At 39.6% G+C, this 17684-nt stretch overlaps 1 protein-coding gene across 1 annotated transcript in view; it reads right to left on the reverse strand.

Annotated features, from left to right (window-relative positions):
* Positions 1-15632: 15632 nt before the first annotated feature.
* si:ch211-132f19.7 (adenylate cyclase type 8) overlaps positions 15633-17684 on the reverse strand; it is a 37844-nt gene continuing 35792 nt past the window's right edge. The window contains exons 21-23 of the mRNA XM_064955550.1: positions 16922-17036; positions 16596-16720; positions 15633-15737 (exon numbers count right to left, since the gene is read on the reverse strand). Coding sequence (XP_064811622.1) covers positions 15633-15737; positions 16596-16720; positions 16922-17036 — 345 coding nt within the window. The remainder of the gene's footprint in view (positions 15738-16595; positions 16721-16921; positions 17037-17684) is intronic.

The raw sequence follows: 17684 nt of genomic DNA on the forward strand, positions 1-17684 counted from the left end.
TACACACACTGCATGATACACACACACTGCATGATACACACACACTGCATGATACACACACTGCATGATACACACACACTGCATGATACACACACTGCATGATGCACACACTGCATGATACACACACACACACTGCATGATACACACACACACTGCATGATACACACACACACACTGCATGATACACACACACACACTGCATGATACACACACACACTGCATGATACACACACACACACACTGAGGGTGCTCTGCTACACACACACACACTGCATGACACGACACTGCTTGACACACACACACACACTGCATCACACACACACACACACACACACACACACACACACACACACACACACACACACACACTGCATGATCCAATATGGGCCCCCGAGTGGATCAGTGGTCTAAGACACTACATCTCAGTGCAAGAGGCATCACTGCAGTACCTAGTTAATTAAAAATCAAATAATAATTGACACACACACACACACCATAACAGATATCTCATCCAGAGGATTGTAATGTTTATTTAGCAGACAAACTCTGTAGATTATGGCAAATTAAAATAATAACAACAAAAACGCTTCATACTCTCTAGTTTCTGTGTCAGTCTCATCAAGTAGTGAAACTAGTTGAATTATTCTGGGTCGGTCAAGTAGTAGTCGCTCGTTGCCATGCCGCCAAAATCCCGTCGTTGTCACGGCTGGTTCTCGATGAGGCTAGTCAAGTAGTAATAAACAAGTAGTTGAATGATCTAAAAACAGTATAACCATGAAGTAAAATCACAAAACTGTTAGTAAGAGGCATGTTACGCCACAACTTTTAAAGGAAGGACAACTGTAGGCAGCAGCCTCTCTGTGCTAGTGATGGCTATTTAACAGTCTGATGGCCTTGAGATAGAATATGTTTTTCTGTCTCTTGGTCCCAGCTTTGATGCACCTGTACTGACCTCGCCTTCTGGATGATAGTGGGGAGAACAGGCAGTGGCTTGGATGGTTGTTATCCTTGATGATCTTTTCGGCCTTCCTGTGACATCGGGTGCTGAAGGTGTCCTGGAGGGCAGGTAGTTTTCCCCCAGTGATGCGTTGTGCAGACCGCACCACTCTCTGGAGCCCTGCGGTTGTGGGCGGTGCAGTTGCCGTACCAGGCGGTGAGACAGAATGCTCTCAATTGTGCATCTGTTAAAGCTTGTGAGGGTTTTAGGTGACAAGCTACATTTCTTCAGCCTCCTGAGGTTGAAGAGGTGCTGTTGCGCCTTCTTCACCACACTGTCTGTGTGGGTGGACCATTTCAGTTTGTCAGTGATATGTACGCTGAGGAACTTAAAACTTTCCACCTTCTTCACTGCTGTCCCGTCGATGTGGATAGGGGGTTGTGCCTAAATATAAAATGGATGAAAGTGAGATTTTGTGTCACTGGCAATACACTATAATGTCAAAGTGGAATTTAGTTTTTAGAAATGTTTACAAAATGTATTAAAAATGAAAAGCTGAAATGTTTTGAGTCAATAAATATTCAACCCTTTTGTTATGGCCTAAATCAAATCACATTTATTTATAAAGCCCTTCTTACATCAGCTGTACAGAAACCCAGCCTAAAACCCCAAACAGCAAGCAATGCAGGTGTAGAAGCACAAACTAAATAGGTTCAGGAGTAAATATTTGCTTAACAAGTTACATAATAAGTTGCATGGACTCACTCTGTGTGCAATAATAGTGTTTAACATGATTTTTTAATGACTACCTCATCTCTGTACCCCACACATACAAGTATCTGTAAGGTCCCTCAGTCGAGCAGTGAATTTCAAACAAATTAAGATTTCTAATGCCTCATTAAGAAGGGCACCTATTGGTAGATGGGTAAAAAAAAAAGCGGACATTGAATATCCCTTAGAGCATGATGATGTTATTAATTACACTTTGGATTGGTGTATCAAAACACCCAGTCACTACAAAGATACAGGTGTCCTTTCTAACTCAGTTGCCGGAGAGGAAGGAAACCGCTCAGGGATTTCACCACGAGGCCAGTTACAGAGTTTAATGGCTGTGATAGGAGAAAACTGAGGATGGATCAACAACATGGTAGTTACTCCACAATACAAACCTAAGTGACAGAGTTAAAAAGGGAAGCCTGTACAGAATAAAAATATTACAAAACATGCATCCTTTTTGTAATAAGGCATTAAAGTAAAACTGCAAAAAATGTGGCAAATAAATTAACTTTATGTCCTGAAAACATATATTTATGTTTGGGGCAAACACAACGCATCACTGAGTACCACTCTTCATATTTGGGGGGCTGCATCATGTTATGGGAATGTTTGTCATCGGCAAGGACTAGGGAGTTTTTTTAGCATGAAAATAAACAGAAAAATCAGAGAGGAAAATCTGGTTCAGTCTGCTTTCCAACAGACACTGTTGTGCACCTTTCAGCAGCACAATAAACTAAAACACAAGGCCAAATATACACTGGAGTTGCTTACCAAGAAAACAGTGAATGTTCCTGAGTGGCCCAGTTACATTTTGAACATAAATCTGTGTCATGCCCTGACCTTAGAGAGCTGTTTTATTTCTCTATTTGGTTAGGTCAGGGTGTGATGTGGGGTGGGCATTCTATGTTCTATTTTCTATGTTTTGTATTTCTATGTTTTGGCCGGGTAGGGTTCTCAATCAGGGACAGCTGTCTATCGTTGTCTCTGATTGGGAACCATACTTCGGCAGCCCTTTTTCCCACCTGTCTTTGTCGGTAGTTAACTTTGTTTGAGGCATTGTGCCCTGTAAGCTTCATGGTTGTTTGTATTGTTTATTGTTTTTGACGGCGTCATCCTAAATAAAAGGAATATTTACCCTCACCACACTGCGCTTTGGTCCAGGTCTTTCGACGGCCGTGACAATCGGCTTGAAAATCTATGGCCAGACTTGAAAATAGCTGTCTTGCAATGATCAACAATCAACTTGACAGAGCATAAATAATAAATAAAAAATTGTGTGTGAATATCGTACAATCCAGATGTGCAATGCTCTTAAAAATGTACCCAGAAAGACTCACAGCTGTAATTGCTACCAAAGGTGACTCGGGGATGTGAGTTTTATTTTATTTTCAATGATGTCACTTTTACGCAGGGAGTTGGGAAGCAGGTGCAGAAGGAGAGTTTAATAACAATGATGCAAATTAACAAAATAGCGGATGCGTACTGAACATGAAAACCAGCCAATACTGTCTGATGACTGGGGGGGGGGGGGGCTTTCCAATCTTTAGGGATCTCAGACAATACGAGAGAGAGGTTGAACAGGCTAGTAATAGGGGTTGCAACAATTTTGGGTGATCATTTTGGAAAGAGAGGGTCCAGATTGTCTGGCCCTGCTGATTTGTAGGTGTCCAGATTTTGCAGCTCTTTCAGAACATCAGCTATCTGGATTTGGGTGAAGGAGAAATGGGGAGGCTTGGGCAAGTTGCTGTGGGGGGTGCATGGCTATTGACCAGGGTAGGGGTGGCCAAGTGGAAGCATGGAAATATTGAAATTCTCAATTATTGTGGCTTTATCGGTGGTGACATTGTTTCCTAGCCTCAGGTTCATTGATAATTTGTGTGAGATTGAGTGGGTCAAGCTCAGATTGTAGGGTGGCCAGGGTGTTAAACATGTCCCAGTTTAGGTCACCTAACAGCACAAGCTCTGAAGATAGATGGGGGGCAATCAATTCACATATGGTGTCCAGGGCACAGCTGAGGGCAGAAGGTGGTTTTATAGTGGCAAAGGTGAGACTTGTTTCTGGAAAGGTGGATTTTTAAAATAGAAGCTCAAATTGCTTGGGCACACCTGGATAGGAAGACAGAACTCTGCAGTAGATTGCAACTCAGCCCCCTTTGGCAGTTCTATCTTGTCAGAAAATGTTATAGTTAGGGATGGAAATTTCAGGGTTTTTGGTGGCCTTCCTAAGCCAGTATTCAGACACAGCTAGAACATCCGGGTTGGCAGAGTGTGCTAAAGCAGAGAATAGAACAAACTTAGGGAAGGAGGCTTCTAATGTTAACATGCATGAAACCAAGGCTTTTACGGTTACAGAAGTCAACAATTGGGGAGTAGGAGTGGAGCTCGGCACTGCAGGGCCTGGATTAACCTCTACATCACCAGAGGAATAGAGGAGGAGTAGGATGAGGGTACGGCTAAGGGCTATATGAAGTGGTCGTCTAGTACGTTCGGAACAGAGAGTAAAAGGAGGTTTCTGGGTGCGATAGAATAGATTCAATGCATAATGTACAGACAAAGGTATGGTAGGATGTGAATACAGTTGAGGTAAACCTAGGCATTGAGTGACGATGAGAGAGGTATTGGCTCTAGAGACATCAATTTAACCAGGTGAGGTCACTGCATGTGTGGGAGGTGGGACAAGAGGGTTAACTGAGGCATATTGAGCAGAGCTGGAGGCTCTACAGTGAAATAATACAATACTCACTAACCAAAACATCAATGGACAAGGCATATTGACATTAGGGAGAGGCATGCGTAGCCGAATGATTATAGGGTCCAATGAGTAGCTGGATGGGCTGGAGACACGGCGATTCAGACAGCTAGAGGGCCAGGGCTAGCAGAAGGGCCTTAGAGGGACATTGCGACGGAAGAAGTCAGTTGTTGAAGCCCCTCATGCGGCTACGTCGGCAGACCAGTCGTGCTGGATCAGCAGGTGTCCGTGTAGTAAAAGGGTCCAGGCCAATTGGAACAATAGGAATAGTACCCAAGAAATTGACTGATGGGTGACTACAGCTAACAGACCGATGTGCTCTGGATAGCTAGCGGGCTGCGGCTAGCAGGCTGGCAGATGGGCATTTAGGGGACGTCGCAACGAAGGAGTCTGTTGAAAAACTAAAGGTTAGCTGATAACCGCTAGCAGTGGCTTGCTGACTACTAGCCAGTAGCTAGTTAGCTGGCTGCTTCTGTTGGGGTAGCAGATCCACATTGGGTGAGGCGGGTGGCGGGAGAGTATGTTGAAGTTGAGGTTAAGAAAATTAAAATAAAAAATATAATGTTGAGAAAAGATATATATACACTGGACACGACAAGACAAAGACAGTAAGACGCCATCTTGGATTTTTGAATGATTTAATTGTTACATGATTCATTTAATCGGGTAACAATTAAACATAGTTAGTGGATGAAATAAATAAATCATCAGATTAATGAAAGTAAAGTCACAGAGTCCTCGACGTCAAACATAAAAAAATAAAGAAGAAACATTTTCACTATGTCATTATGGGGTATTGTGTGTAGATGGGTGAGAGAACAAAAAAACAGATTTAATCCATTTTGAATGTGGCTGTAGTAAGACAAGGAATAAGTCAGTGGTATGAACACTTTCTGAAGGTACTGTATGTGTTGTGTATATGTTATAATATAAACAAAGTATGTGAATCACCTGCTCATCAAACATCTCATTTCAAAATCATGGGCATTAATATAACAGCCTCCACTCTTCTGGGAAGGCTTTCCTCTAGATGTTGGAACATTGCTGCTATAACAGCCTCCACTCTTCTGGGAAGGTTTTCCACTAGATGATGGGACATTGCTGCTATAACAGCCTCCACTCTTCTGGGAAGGTTTTCCACTAGATGTTGGAAACTTGCTGCAGGGGGACATGCTTCCATTCAGCCACAAGAACATTAGTGAGGTCTGACACTGATGTTGGGCATTGCTGCTATCAGCGTCCACCCTTCATCCCAAGGTTTTCCACTAGATGTTGGAAGGTCATTGCTCTATAACAGATCAATCAAGTTCTTCCAAGGCTTTCTCGACCAACCATTTTTGTATGGACCTCGCTGTGTGCTGGGAAGATTTTCCACTTGCTGGAACATTGGCTATAACAGCCTCCACTCTTCTAGGAAGGCTTTCCTCTAGATGTTGGAACATTGCTGCTATAACAGCCTCCACTCTTCTGGGAAGGGTTTCCACTAGATGTTGGAACATTGCTGCTATAACAGCTTCACTTCTGGAACTAGGGGCCACTAGATGAACCATGGAACATTGCCATGAAGAGCCTCCATCTTCTGGGGGTTTTCCAAACAATAATTACAAAAAATATATTTCAAACATGCACCACCACCCAAAAACACTTTGGAGACTGGAACAAATGTTGGGCATGTGCTCTGTCTGCACATGTAGAGCCCTGTCATCCCAAAGGTGTTCCCTCTATATCTCTGTCTGTCTGAGCACTGTGCAGATCCCTCTATATCTCTGTCTGTCTGAGCACGTGCCATTTTTCTATATCTCTGTCTGTCTGTGCACGTGCGGGGGCCCTCTATTGTCTGTCTGTCTGAAACAGGATAGGGCCCTCTATATCTGTCTGAAGCACAGAATTATCTATATCTCTGTCTGTCTGTAGGGTTAAGATTTCCCTTCACTGGAACTAAGAGGCCCGGTCCATGAACCATGAACCATCCATGAAGAATGTGTCCATCGAGGCAGTGGGTTCCTCTATATCTGTCTGTCTGTCAAAATTACACCACCACCCAAAATCACTGTCTGTCTGAGACTGTGAACAAAGGGGCATCTGCTCTGTCTGTGCACGTGTAGAGTCCCTACATCTCTGTCTGTCTGAGCACGTGCACGGTCCCTCTATATCTCTGTCTGTCTGAGCACGTGTAGAGTCCCTCTATATCTCTGTCTGTCTGAGCACGTGCACGATCCCTCTATATCTCTGTCTGTCTGAGCACGTGCACGGTCCCTCTACATCTCTGTCTGTCTGTGCACGTGCACGATCCCTCTATATCTGTCTGTCTGAGCACGTGCACGGTCCCTCTATATCTCTGTCTGTCTGAGCACGTGTAGAGTCCCTCTATATCTCTGTCTGTCTGTGCACGTGCACGGTCCCTCTATATCTCTGTCTTTCTGAGCACGTGTAGAGTCCCTCTATATCCCTGTCTGTCTGTGAACGTGCACGGTCCCTCTATATCTGTCTGTCTGTGAACGTGCACAATCCCTCTATATCTCTGTCTGTCTGTGAACGTGCATAGCCCCTCTATATCTCTGTCTGTCTGTGAACGTGCATAGCCCCTCTATATCTCTGTCTGTCTGTGAACGTGCATAGTCCCTCTATTTCTCTGTCTGTCTGTGAACGTGCATAGTCCCTCTATTTCTCTGTCTGTCTGTGAACGTGCATAGTCCCTCTATATCTCTGTCTGTCTGTGAACGTGCATAGTCCCTCTATTTCTCTGTCTGTCTGTGAACGTGATTAGTCCCTCTATATCTCTGTCTGTCTGTGAACATGCATAGTCCCTCTATACCTCTGTCTGTCTGTGACTAGAAGCCAATGCTTGTGGTGATTAAAGCATCATAAAATGAGAAATGTCTGCTTCCGCTGGACATAGGTTGGGATTTACTGGGATGAATCTTTCCCTGGAGGCAGCTCTGCAGAGTGCTCACTAGATGGCACAGCCGACATGTAATCCGATCTTATTTTAGACCGAACCTTAACCCTCACTACACTGCGAACTCGCATTTTTCTGAATGTTTAATGATATAGCCGATTTTTGACTTTGTAGCTGGCTCATCTATCAGATATCGCTAAATTCTGCCTCCAAGGCAAGATTCAAGACATAAAGGGTAATTGGTATTTGCAGCACGGCATGGCCCAAATTACACATCAAATCAAATCAAAATCAAATCAAATGTATTTATATAGCCCTTCGTACATCAGCTGATATCTCAAAGTGATGTACAGAAACCCAGCCTAAAACCCCAAACAGAAAGCAATGCAGGTCTAGAACCATGGTGGCTAGTAGAGGTTTGCTGCCCTTCCTTCCGAATGTAGGCAATGCAATTTCAAACATAATAAAATAATAAAAACAAGTTAATGATCCTCATGCTTTAGTCGCCTATTTGGAATGATTGTATATATTCCTGTATAGACAGGAGTGGGCTAATTAGGTTGTTATCATTTTGGCAATTAAATTGACTTCAGGGACAGCTTAGTCTTATGGCTAACACTGAAAAGAGCTGGGCTTGGTGAGAGATGCCAACGGTAAGATTAAGACGAAGTAAAACACGGCGTATTCTTATATATGAGTGAGTGAATGAATTAATGAGTGGATGAATGAATTAATGAGTGGATGAGTGAATGAATTAATGAGTGGATGAATGAGTGAATGAATGAGTGAATGAATTAATGAGTGGATAAATGAGTGAATGACTTAATGAGTGGATGAATGAGTGAATGAATGACTTAATGAGTGGATGAATGAGTGAGTGAATGACATAATGAGTGGATGAATGAGTGAATTAATGAGTAAGCAAATTAATGAGTTTAGTGAATGAATTAATGAGTGAGTGAATAAATTAATGAGTGAGTGGATGAATGAGTGAAGGAATGAGTGGGTGAATGAATTAATGAGTGAATGAGTGAATACATTTATGAGTGAGTTGATGAATGAGTGAAGGAATGAGTGGGTGAATGAATTAATGAGTGAATGAATTAATTAATGAGTGAATGAGTGAGTGAATAGATCAATGAGTGAGTGGATGAGTGAGTGAGTGAATGAGTCATATATGCCAAAAGAGAGCGTGAGAGTCAACGACGCCAACATCATTTGTCAGGACAGAGTGTGATATTTTTAAAATGGTATTTAATAGATTTGTAGTTGTATCAGGAGTTACTGTTAAAAACAATACATGTAAATAACTACACACATTTCTCACAGCATTAATGGACATTATTATGTGGATTATAATTAATGGACTCATTTTTATGTGGATTATAATTAAGCATTAATGGACATTATTATGTGGATTATAATTAATGGACATTATTATGTGGATTATAATTAATGGACATTATTATGTGGATTATAATTAATGGACATTATTATGTGGATTATAATTAATGGACATTATTATGTGGATTATAATTCATGGACATTATTATGTGGATTATAATTCATGGACATTATAATGTGGATTATAATTAATGGACATTATTATGTGGATTATAATTAATGGACATTATTATGTGGATTATAATTAATGGACATTATTATGTGGATTATAATTCATGGACATTATTATGTGGATTATAATTAATGGACATTATTATGTGGATTATAATTAATGGACATTATTATGTGGATTATAATTAATGGACATTATTATGTGGATTATAATTAATGGACATTATTATGTGGATTATAATTAATGGACATTATTATGTGGATTATAATTAATGGACATTATTATGTGGATTATAATTAATGGACATTATTATGTGGATTATAATTAATGGACATTATTATGTTATAATTAATGGATTATAATTAATGGACATTATTATGTGGATTATAATTCATGGACATTATTATGTGGATTATAATTCATGGACATTATTATGTGGATTATAATTCATGGACATTATTATGTGGATTATAATTCATGGACATTATTATGTGGATTATAATTCATGGACATTATTATGTGGATTATAATTCATGGACATTATTATGTGGATTATAATTCATGGACATTATTATGTGGATTATAATTCATGGACATTATTATGTGGATTATAATTAATGGACATTATTATGTGGATTATAATTCATGGACATTATTATGTGGATTATAATTAATGGACATTATTATGTGGATTATAATTAATGGACATTATTATGTGGATTATAATTCATGGACATTATTATGTGGATTATAATTAATGGACATTATTATGTGGATTATAATTCATGGACATTATTATGTGGATTATAATTCATGGACATTATTATGTGGATTATAATTAATGGACATTATTATGTGGATTATAATTAATGGACATTATTATGTGGATTATAATTAATGGACATTATTATGTGGATTATAATTCATGGACATTATTATGTGGATTATAATTCATGGAATTATTATGTGACATTATTATGTGGATTATAATTAATGGACATTATTATGTGGATTATAATTAATGGACATTATTATGTGGATTATAATTAATGGACATTATTATGGGATTATAATTCATGATTATTATGTGGATTATAATTAATGGACATTATTATGTCATTATTTTGTTATAATTCATGGACATTAATGTGGATTATAATTAATGGACATTATTATGTGGATTATAATTCATGGACATTATCATGTGGATTATAATTCATGGACATTATTATGTGGATTATAATTCATGGACATTATTATGTGGAATAATTAATGGACATTATTATGTGGATTATAATTCATGGACATTATTATGTGGATTATAATTCATGGACATTATTATGTGGATTATAATTCATTATTATGTGGATTATAATTCATGGACATTATTATGTGGATTATAATATGGACATTATTATGATTATAATTCATGGACATTATTATGTGGATTATAATTCATGGACATTATTATGTGGAATATAATTAATGGACATTATTATGATATAATTCATGGACATTAATGTGGATTATAATTATGGACATTTGTGGATTATAATTCATGGACATTATAATGTGGATTATAATCGGACATTATTATGTGGATTATGGACATTATTATGTGGATTATAAATAATGGACATTATTATGTGGATTATAATTCATGGACATTATTATGTGGATTATAATTAATGGACATTATTATGGTCCATTATTATTATAATTAATGGACATTTTTATGTGGATTATAATTAATGGACATTATTATGTGGATTATAATTAATGGACATTATTATGTGGATTATAATTAATGGACATTATTATGTGGATTATAATTAATGGACATTATTATGTGGATTATAATTCATGGACATTATTATGGATTATAATTCATGGACATTATTATGTGGATTATAATTCATGGACATTTTTATGTGGATTATAATTAATGGACATTATTATGTGGATTATAATTAATGGACATTATTATGTGGATTATAATTCATTGACATTATTATGGATTATAATTCATGGACATTATTATGATTATAATTCATGGACATTATTATGTGGATTATAATTAATGGACATTATTATGTGGATTATAATTCATGGACATTATTATGGAATGGACATTATTATGTGGATTATAATTCATGGACATTATTATGATTATAATTCATGGACATTATTATGTGGATTATAATTAATGGACATTATTATGTGGATTATAATTAATGGACATTATTATGTGGATTATAATTCATGGACATTATTATGTGGATTATAATTCATGGACATTATTATGTGGATTATAATTAATGGCAATTATGTGGATTATAATTCATGGACATTTTATGTGGAATAATTAATGGACATTATTATGTGGATTATAATTAATGGACATTATTATGTGGATTATAATTAATGGACATTATTATGTGGATTGTAATTAATGGACATTATTATGTGGATTATAATTCATGGACATTATTATGTGGATTATAATTAATGGACATCATAATAATTAATGGACATTATTATGTGGAGACATTTAGGGTCATCAATTGACATTATTATGGTTATAATTAATGGACATTATAAATACAGATTTATGTAATAATAATTGACCTTAATAATAGGTTAAAATTAATACTTTCACTATAAACACAGATTTAGGGTCAGTTGACATTTCCCAACAGGTCCTAATTTACTTATAAACACAGATTTAGGGCAATGCAATTCCACTTGACTTAAAGACAGTCCAGGATTTACCGTATCATAAACATCTCAGATTTAGGGTCATTTACCTTCCCCTGGTCCTAACTAAACAGATTATGGACAGATTTAGATCAGAATCAATGAGGGTTATGGAAAGATCCTAGATCCTATGAATGAGGGTAATGGACATATCCTAGATCATAATGAATGACTATAGGTATCCTACCAGAACTTCTACTCCAAGATACTTTGTGAATTTAGAATTCCCTGGATACATTTACTCATAAACACAGATTTAGGGTCAGTTGACCTTCCCAGGTCCCTAATTTACTTTAAACACAGATTTAGGGTCAGTTGACCTTCCCCATTCCTATCCTTAACAGGCATTCCAGAAGGGGGAACATATACAAGAACTATAAAAGGCTTCAAACATAAAGATATAAAACTGTATTTTTTTGTGAAGAATCAACAACAAGTGGGACACAATCATGAAGTGGAACGACATTTATTGGATATTTCAAACCAGCTTTCACCTGGTCATCGATAAAGAGTCATAGCTTTCACCTGGCCATCAATAAAGAGTCATAGCTTTCACCTGGTCATCAATAAAGAGTCATAGCTTTCACCTGGTCATCGATAAAGAGTCATAGCTTTCACCTGGTCATCAATAAAGAGTCATAGCTTTCACCTGGTCATCAAAAAGAGTCATAGCTTTCACCTGGTCATCAATAAAGAATCATAGCTTTCACCTGGTCATCAATAAAGAGTCATAGCTTTCACCTGGTCATCAATAAAGAGTCATAGCTTTCACCTGGTCATCAATAAAGAGTCATAGCTTTCACCTGGTAGCATCGATAAAGAGTCATAGCTTTCACCTGGTCATCGATAAAGAGTCATAGCTTTCACCTGGTCATCAATAAAGAGTCATAGCTTTCACCTGGTCATCAATAAAGAGTCATAGCTTTCACCTGGTCATCGATAAAGAATCATAGCTTTCACCTGGTCATCGATAAAGAGTCATAGCTTTCACCTGGTCATCAATAAAGAGTCATAGCTTTCACCTGGTCATCAATAAAGAGTCATAGCTTTCACCTGGTCATCAATAAAGAGTCATAGCTTTCACCTGGTCATCAATAAAGAGTCATAGATTTCACCTGGTCATCAATAAAGAGTCATAGTCACCTGGTCATCGATAAAGCTTTCACCTGGTCATCAATAAAGAGTCATAGCTTTCACCTGGTCATCAATAAAGAGTCATAGCTTTCACCTGGTCATCAACAAAGAGTCATAGCTTTCACCTGGTCATCAATAAAGAGTCATAGCTTTCACCTGGTCATCAATAAAGAGTCATAGCTTTCACCTGGTCATCAATAAAGAGTCATAGCTTTCACCTGGTCATCGATAAAGAGTCATAGCTTTCACCTGGTCATCAATAAAGAGTCATAGCTTTCACCTGGTCATCGACCTGGTCATCGAAAGAGTCATAGCTTTCACCTGGTCATCGATAAAGAGTCATAGCTTTCACCTGGTCATCAATAAAGAGTCATAGCTTTCACCTGGTCATCAATAAAGAGTCATAGCTTTCACCTGGTCATCAACAAAGAGTCATAGCTTTCACTGGTCATCGAAAAAGTCATCAATAAATAAAGAGTCATAGATTTCACATGGTCATCAATAAAGAGTCATAGCTTTCACCTGGTCATCAATAAAGAGTCATAGCTTTCACCTGGTCATCGATAAAGAGTCATAGCTTTCACCTGGTCATCAATAAAGAGTCATAGCTTTCACCTGGTCATCGAAAAAGAGTCATAGCTTTCACCTGGTCATCAATAAAGAGTCATAGCTTTCACCTGGTCATCAATAAAGAGTCATAGCTTTCACCTGGTCATCAATAAAGAGTCATAGCTTTCACCTGGTCATCGATAAAGAATCATAGCTTTCACCTGGTCATCGATAAAGAATCATAGCTTTCACCTGGTCATCAATAAAGAGTCATAGCTTTCACCTGGTCATCGATAAAGAGTCATAGCTTTCACCTGGTCATCAATAAAGAGTCATAGCTTTCACCTGGTCATCAATAAAGAGTCATAGCTTTCACCTGGTCATCAATAAAGAGTCATAGCTTTCACCTGGTCATCAATAAAGAGTCATAGCTTTCACCTGGTCATCGATAAAGAGTCATAGCTTTCACCTGGTCATCAATAAAGAGTCATAGCTTTCACCTGGTCATCAATAAAGAGTCATAGCTTTCACCTGGTCATCGATAAAGAGTCATAGCTTTCACCTGGTCATCGATAAAGAATCATAGCTTTCACCTGGTCATCGATAAAGAATCATAGCTTTCACCTGGTCATCAATAAAGAGTCATAGCTTTCACCTGGTCATCAATAAAGAGTCATAGCTTTCACCTGGTCATCAATAAAGAGTCATAGCTTTCACCTGGTCATCAATAAAGAGTCATAGCATTCACCTGGTCATCAATAAAGAGTCATAGCTTTCACCTGGTCATCAATAAAGAGTCATAGCTTTCACCTGGTCATCGATAAAGAGTCATAGCTTTCACCTGGTCATCAATAAAGAGTCATAGCTTTCTCCTGGTCATCAATAAAGAGTCATAGCTTTCACCTGGTCATCGATAAAGAGTCATAGCTTTCACCTGGTCATCGATAAAGAATCATAGCTTTCACCTGGTCATCGATAAAGAATCATAGCTTTCACCTGGTCATCAATAAAGAGTCATAGCTTTCACCTGGTCATCGAAAAAGAGTCATAGCTTTCACCTGGTCATCGAAAAAGAGTCATAGCTTTCACCTGGTCATCAATAAAGAGTCATAGATTTCACATGGTCATCAATAAAGAGTCATAGCTTTCACCTGGTCATCAATAAAGAGTCATAGCTTTCACCTTGTCAGTCTGTCATGGAAAGAGCATGTGTTCTTATTGTTTTGTTGTTGTTTTCTTTCACCTGTTTTGTACACTTTCAAATATATAATCCACTGTATTTCTGTTGGTGTCAGACAAAGCAGTATATAATCCACTGTATTTCTGTTGGTGTCAGTATAGCCAATTGTCAACTGGTCAGTGTTCTGCTCTGTGCTTTCACCTGGTCATCATGTGATTCCCAACCAGGGGGAAGTTTCTCCTGGCAATCCACAGAGTGTACATTTTTTTCAATAAAGAGTTTTTCACCTGGTCATCAATAAAGAGTCACCTTTATTTAACCAGGCAAGGTCAGATAAGAACAAATTCTTATTTCAATAAAGACGGCCTCCTGGAACAGTGGGTTAACTGCCTGTTCAGGGGCAGAATGACAGATTTGTACCTTGTCAGCTTTCACCTGGTTTGAACTCGTCAACCTTCCGGTTACTAGTCCACCTGGTCTAAAAAGAGTCCACTAGGCTACACCTGCCTAGTGAGAAGATTTCACATGACATCAATAAAGGTAGTCATAGCAGAGCAGAATAAAGTTGGTCATAGCTTTAACCTGGTCATCGAAAAGTCTCATAACCACTGCATAATAAAGTACTCTGCAGAAGAAAAGTCATAGCTTTCACCTCCTCTAGTGTCTCTCTTCATCGTAAAGCCTGTACCCCCCACCTGGTCATCAATGTTCTCCATTTGAGGTGATCCACCATAGAAAGCGGTTTTAATCCAACAAACGAGGAGAGGATAACCTGAATTCACTCCCTTTCTTTCCCTATATGATATACAGACCTATGAGACCTCCAGTCTGTCATGGAACCCATCCGTTCTTATTGCCTTGTTGTGTCTTTCTTCCGGGTCTGGACCAGGGTATATAATCCAGTATTTCTGTTGGTGTCAGACAAAGTATATAATCTTCCCAGGCCCAAACCCAATTGTCAACTGGTCAGTGTTCTGCTCTGTGCGCTCCATGTAGCTGGAACACGACATTTTTTTTTTTTTACGGCAAGTCCTCAAGAACAAATTCTTATTTTCAATGACGTCTTAGGAACGTTTAACTGCCGTTCGCAGAATCACACCTTTCACGTTTGATCTCCCCTCTTAGCTCGCAACGCTCTAAGCCGCGCTCCGCCAGGACATGACTGGTACTATCTGGGACCTGGGATACACACGCAGTTGGTCACACAACCTACACACACACCACGCTTAACCCACATATTAACACGCTCCTAGCTCTAAACTCTCTTACACACACACACTCCATTTGACATCCACCACATTAATCCACAATTAACACGCCAGGATAACCAAAACTCTGTTACACACACACACACACACACACACACACACACGCGTACACACACACACGCGAACACACACACACGCGAACACATACACACACACACACATTAACCCACATATTAACACGCCATAGCCAAAACGCTGTTGCACACACACACACACACACACACGTATCCTAACCCACATATTAACCGCCATAGCCAAAACTTGTTACACACACACACCACACACACACACACACACACACACTCACACACACACACACACACACCACACACACACACACACACACACACACACACACACACACACACACACACATTAACCAACATATTAACACGCCATAGCCAAAACGCTGTTACACACACACACACACACGTATTAACCCACATATTAACACGCCATAGCCAAAACTCTGTTACACACACACACACACACACACACACACACACACACACACACACACAGCACATTAACCCACATATTAACACGCCATAGCCAAAACTCTGTTACACACACACACACACACACACACACATTAACCCACATATTAACACGCCATAGCCAAAACTCTGTTACACACACACACACACACACACACACACACACACACACATTAACCCACATATTAACACGCCATAGCCAAAACTCTGTTACACACACACACACACACACACACACACACACACACACACACACACACACACAGTCCTACCTGTATACGTCCACTGACCCCGGTGCTGTCCATACGGCTGGCCAGGTTGACGGTCATCCCCCAGATGTCATACTGAGGTTTAGTGGCTCCTATAACCCCAGCCACCACTGGACCGTGGGCTACGCCTACACACACAGGTCAGAGGTCAAGGTGTGTGTTCGCGTGTGTGTGTGTTCGCGCGTGTGTGTGTGTTCGCGTGTGTGTGTGTTCGCGTGTGTATGTGTTCGCGTGTGTGTGTGTACGCGTGTGTGTGTGTGTGTGCAACAGCGTTTTGGCTATGGCGTGTGTGTGTGTGTGTGTGTGTGTGTGTGTGTGTGTGTTGTCACCAACACGGAGCTGAAAGCTGTTTCCAGAGTGTGTGTTGATCCGTTTGAGCGTCTCCTGCATTTCAAGGGCAAACAGCACCAGCTCACTGAGGTGACGCCACTCATCACCACACTCCTACCACACACACACACACACACACACACACACACACACACACACACACACACACACACACACACACACACACACACACACACACACACACACACACACACACACACACACACACACACACACACACACATTTTAATACTCATACTAAATTCAATAGAAGACACTAAACAGGGTCGAATTGAAGGCAGTCAATTCAGGAAGTAAACTGAAATTACTATTAAATAATTGAAAAAAGGGCATTTATGTTTAATGTCTATTCGATCAACTGAAAACTACACTCTATTCTTGTATTTTAAATTCAAATCACTTTGAGCCCAACCCAAAGGAGCCCAACCCAGAGGAGCCCAACCCAGAGGAGCCCAACCCAGAGGAGCCCAACCCAGAGGAGCCCAACCCAGAGGAGTCCAACCCAAAGGAGCCCAACCCAGAGGAGCCCAAACCAGAGGAGCCCAACCCAGAGGAGCCCAACCCAGAGGAGTCCAACCCAGAGGAGTCCAACCCAGAGGAGTCCAACCCAAAGGAGCCCAACCCAGAGGAGCCCAACCCAGAGGAGCCCAACCCAGAGGAGCCCAACCCAGAGGAGCCCAACCCAGAGGAGTCCAACCCAAAGGAGCCCAACCCAGAGGAGCCTAACCCTGTGACACTAAG

This window comes from Oncorhynchus masou, chromosome 32 (genome assembly GCF_036934945.1).
Source record: "Oncorhynchus masou masou isolate Uvic2021 chromosome 32, UVic_Omas_1.1, whole genome shotgun sequence".
Taxonomy (NCBI): domain Eukaryota; kingdom Metazoa; phylum Chordata; class Actinopteri; order Salmoniformes; family Salmonidae; genus Oncorhynchus; species Oncorhynchus masou.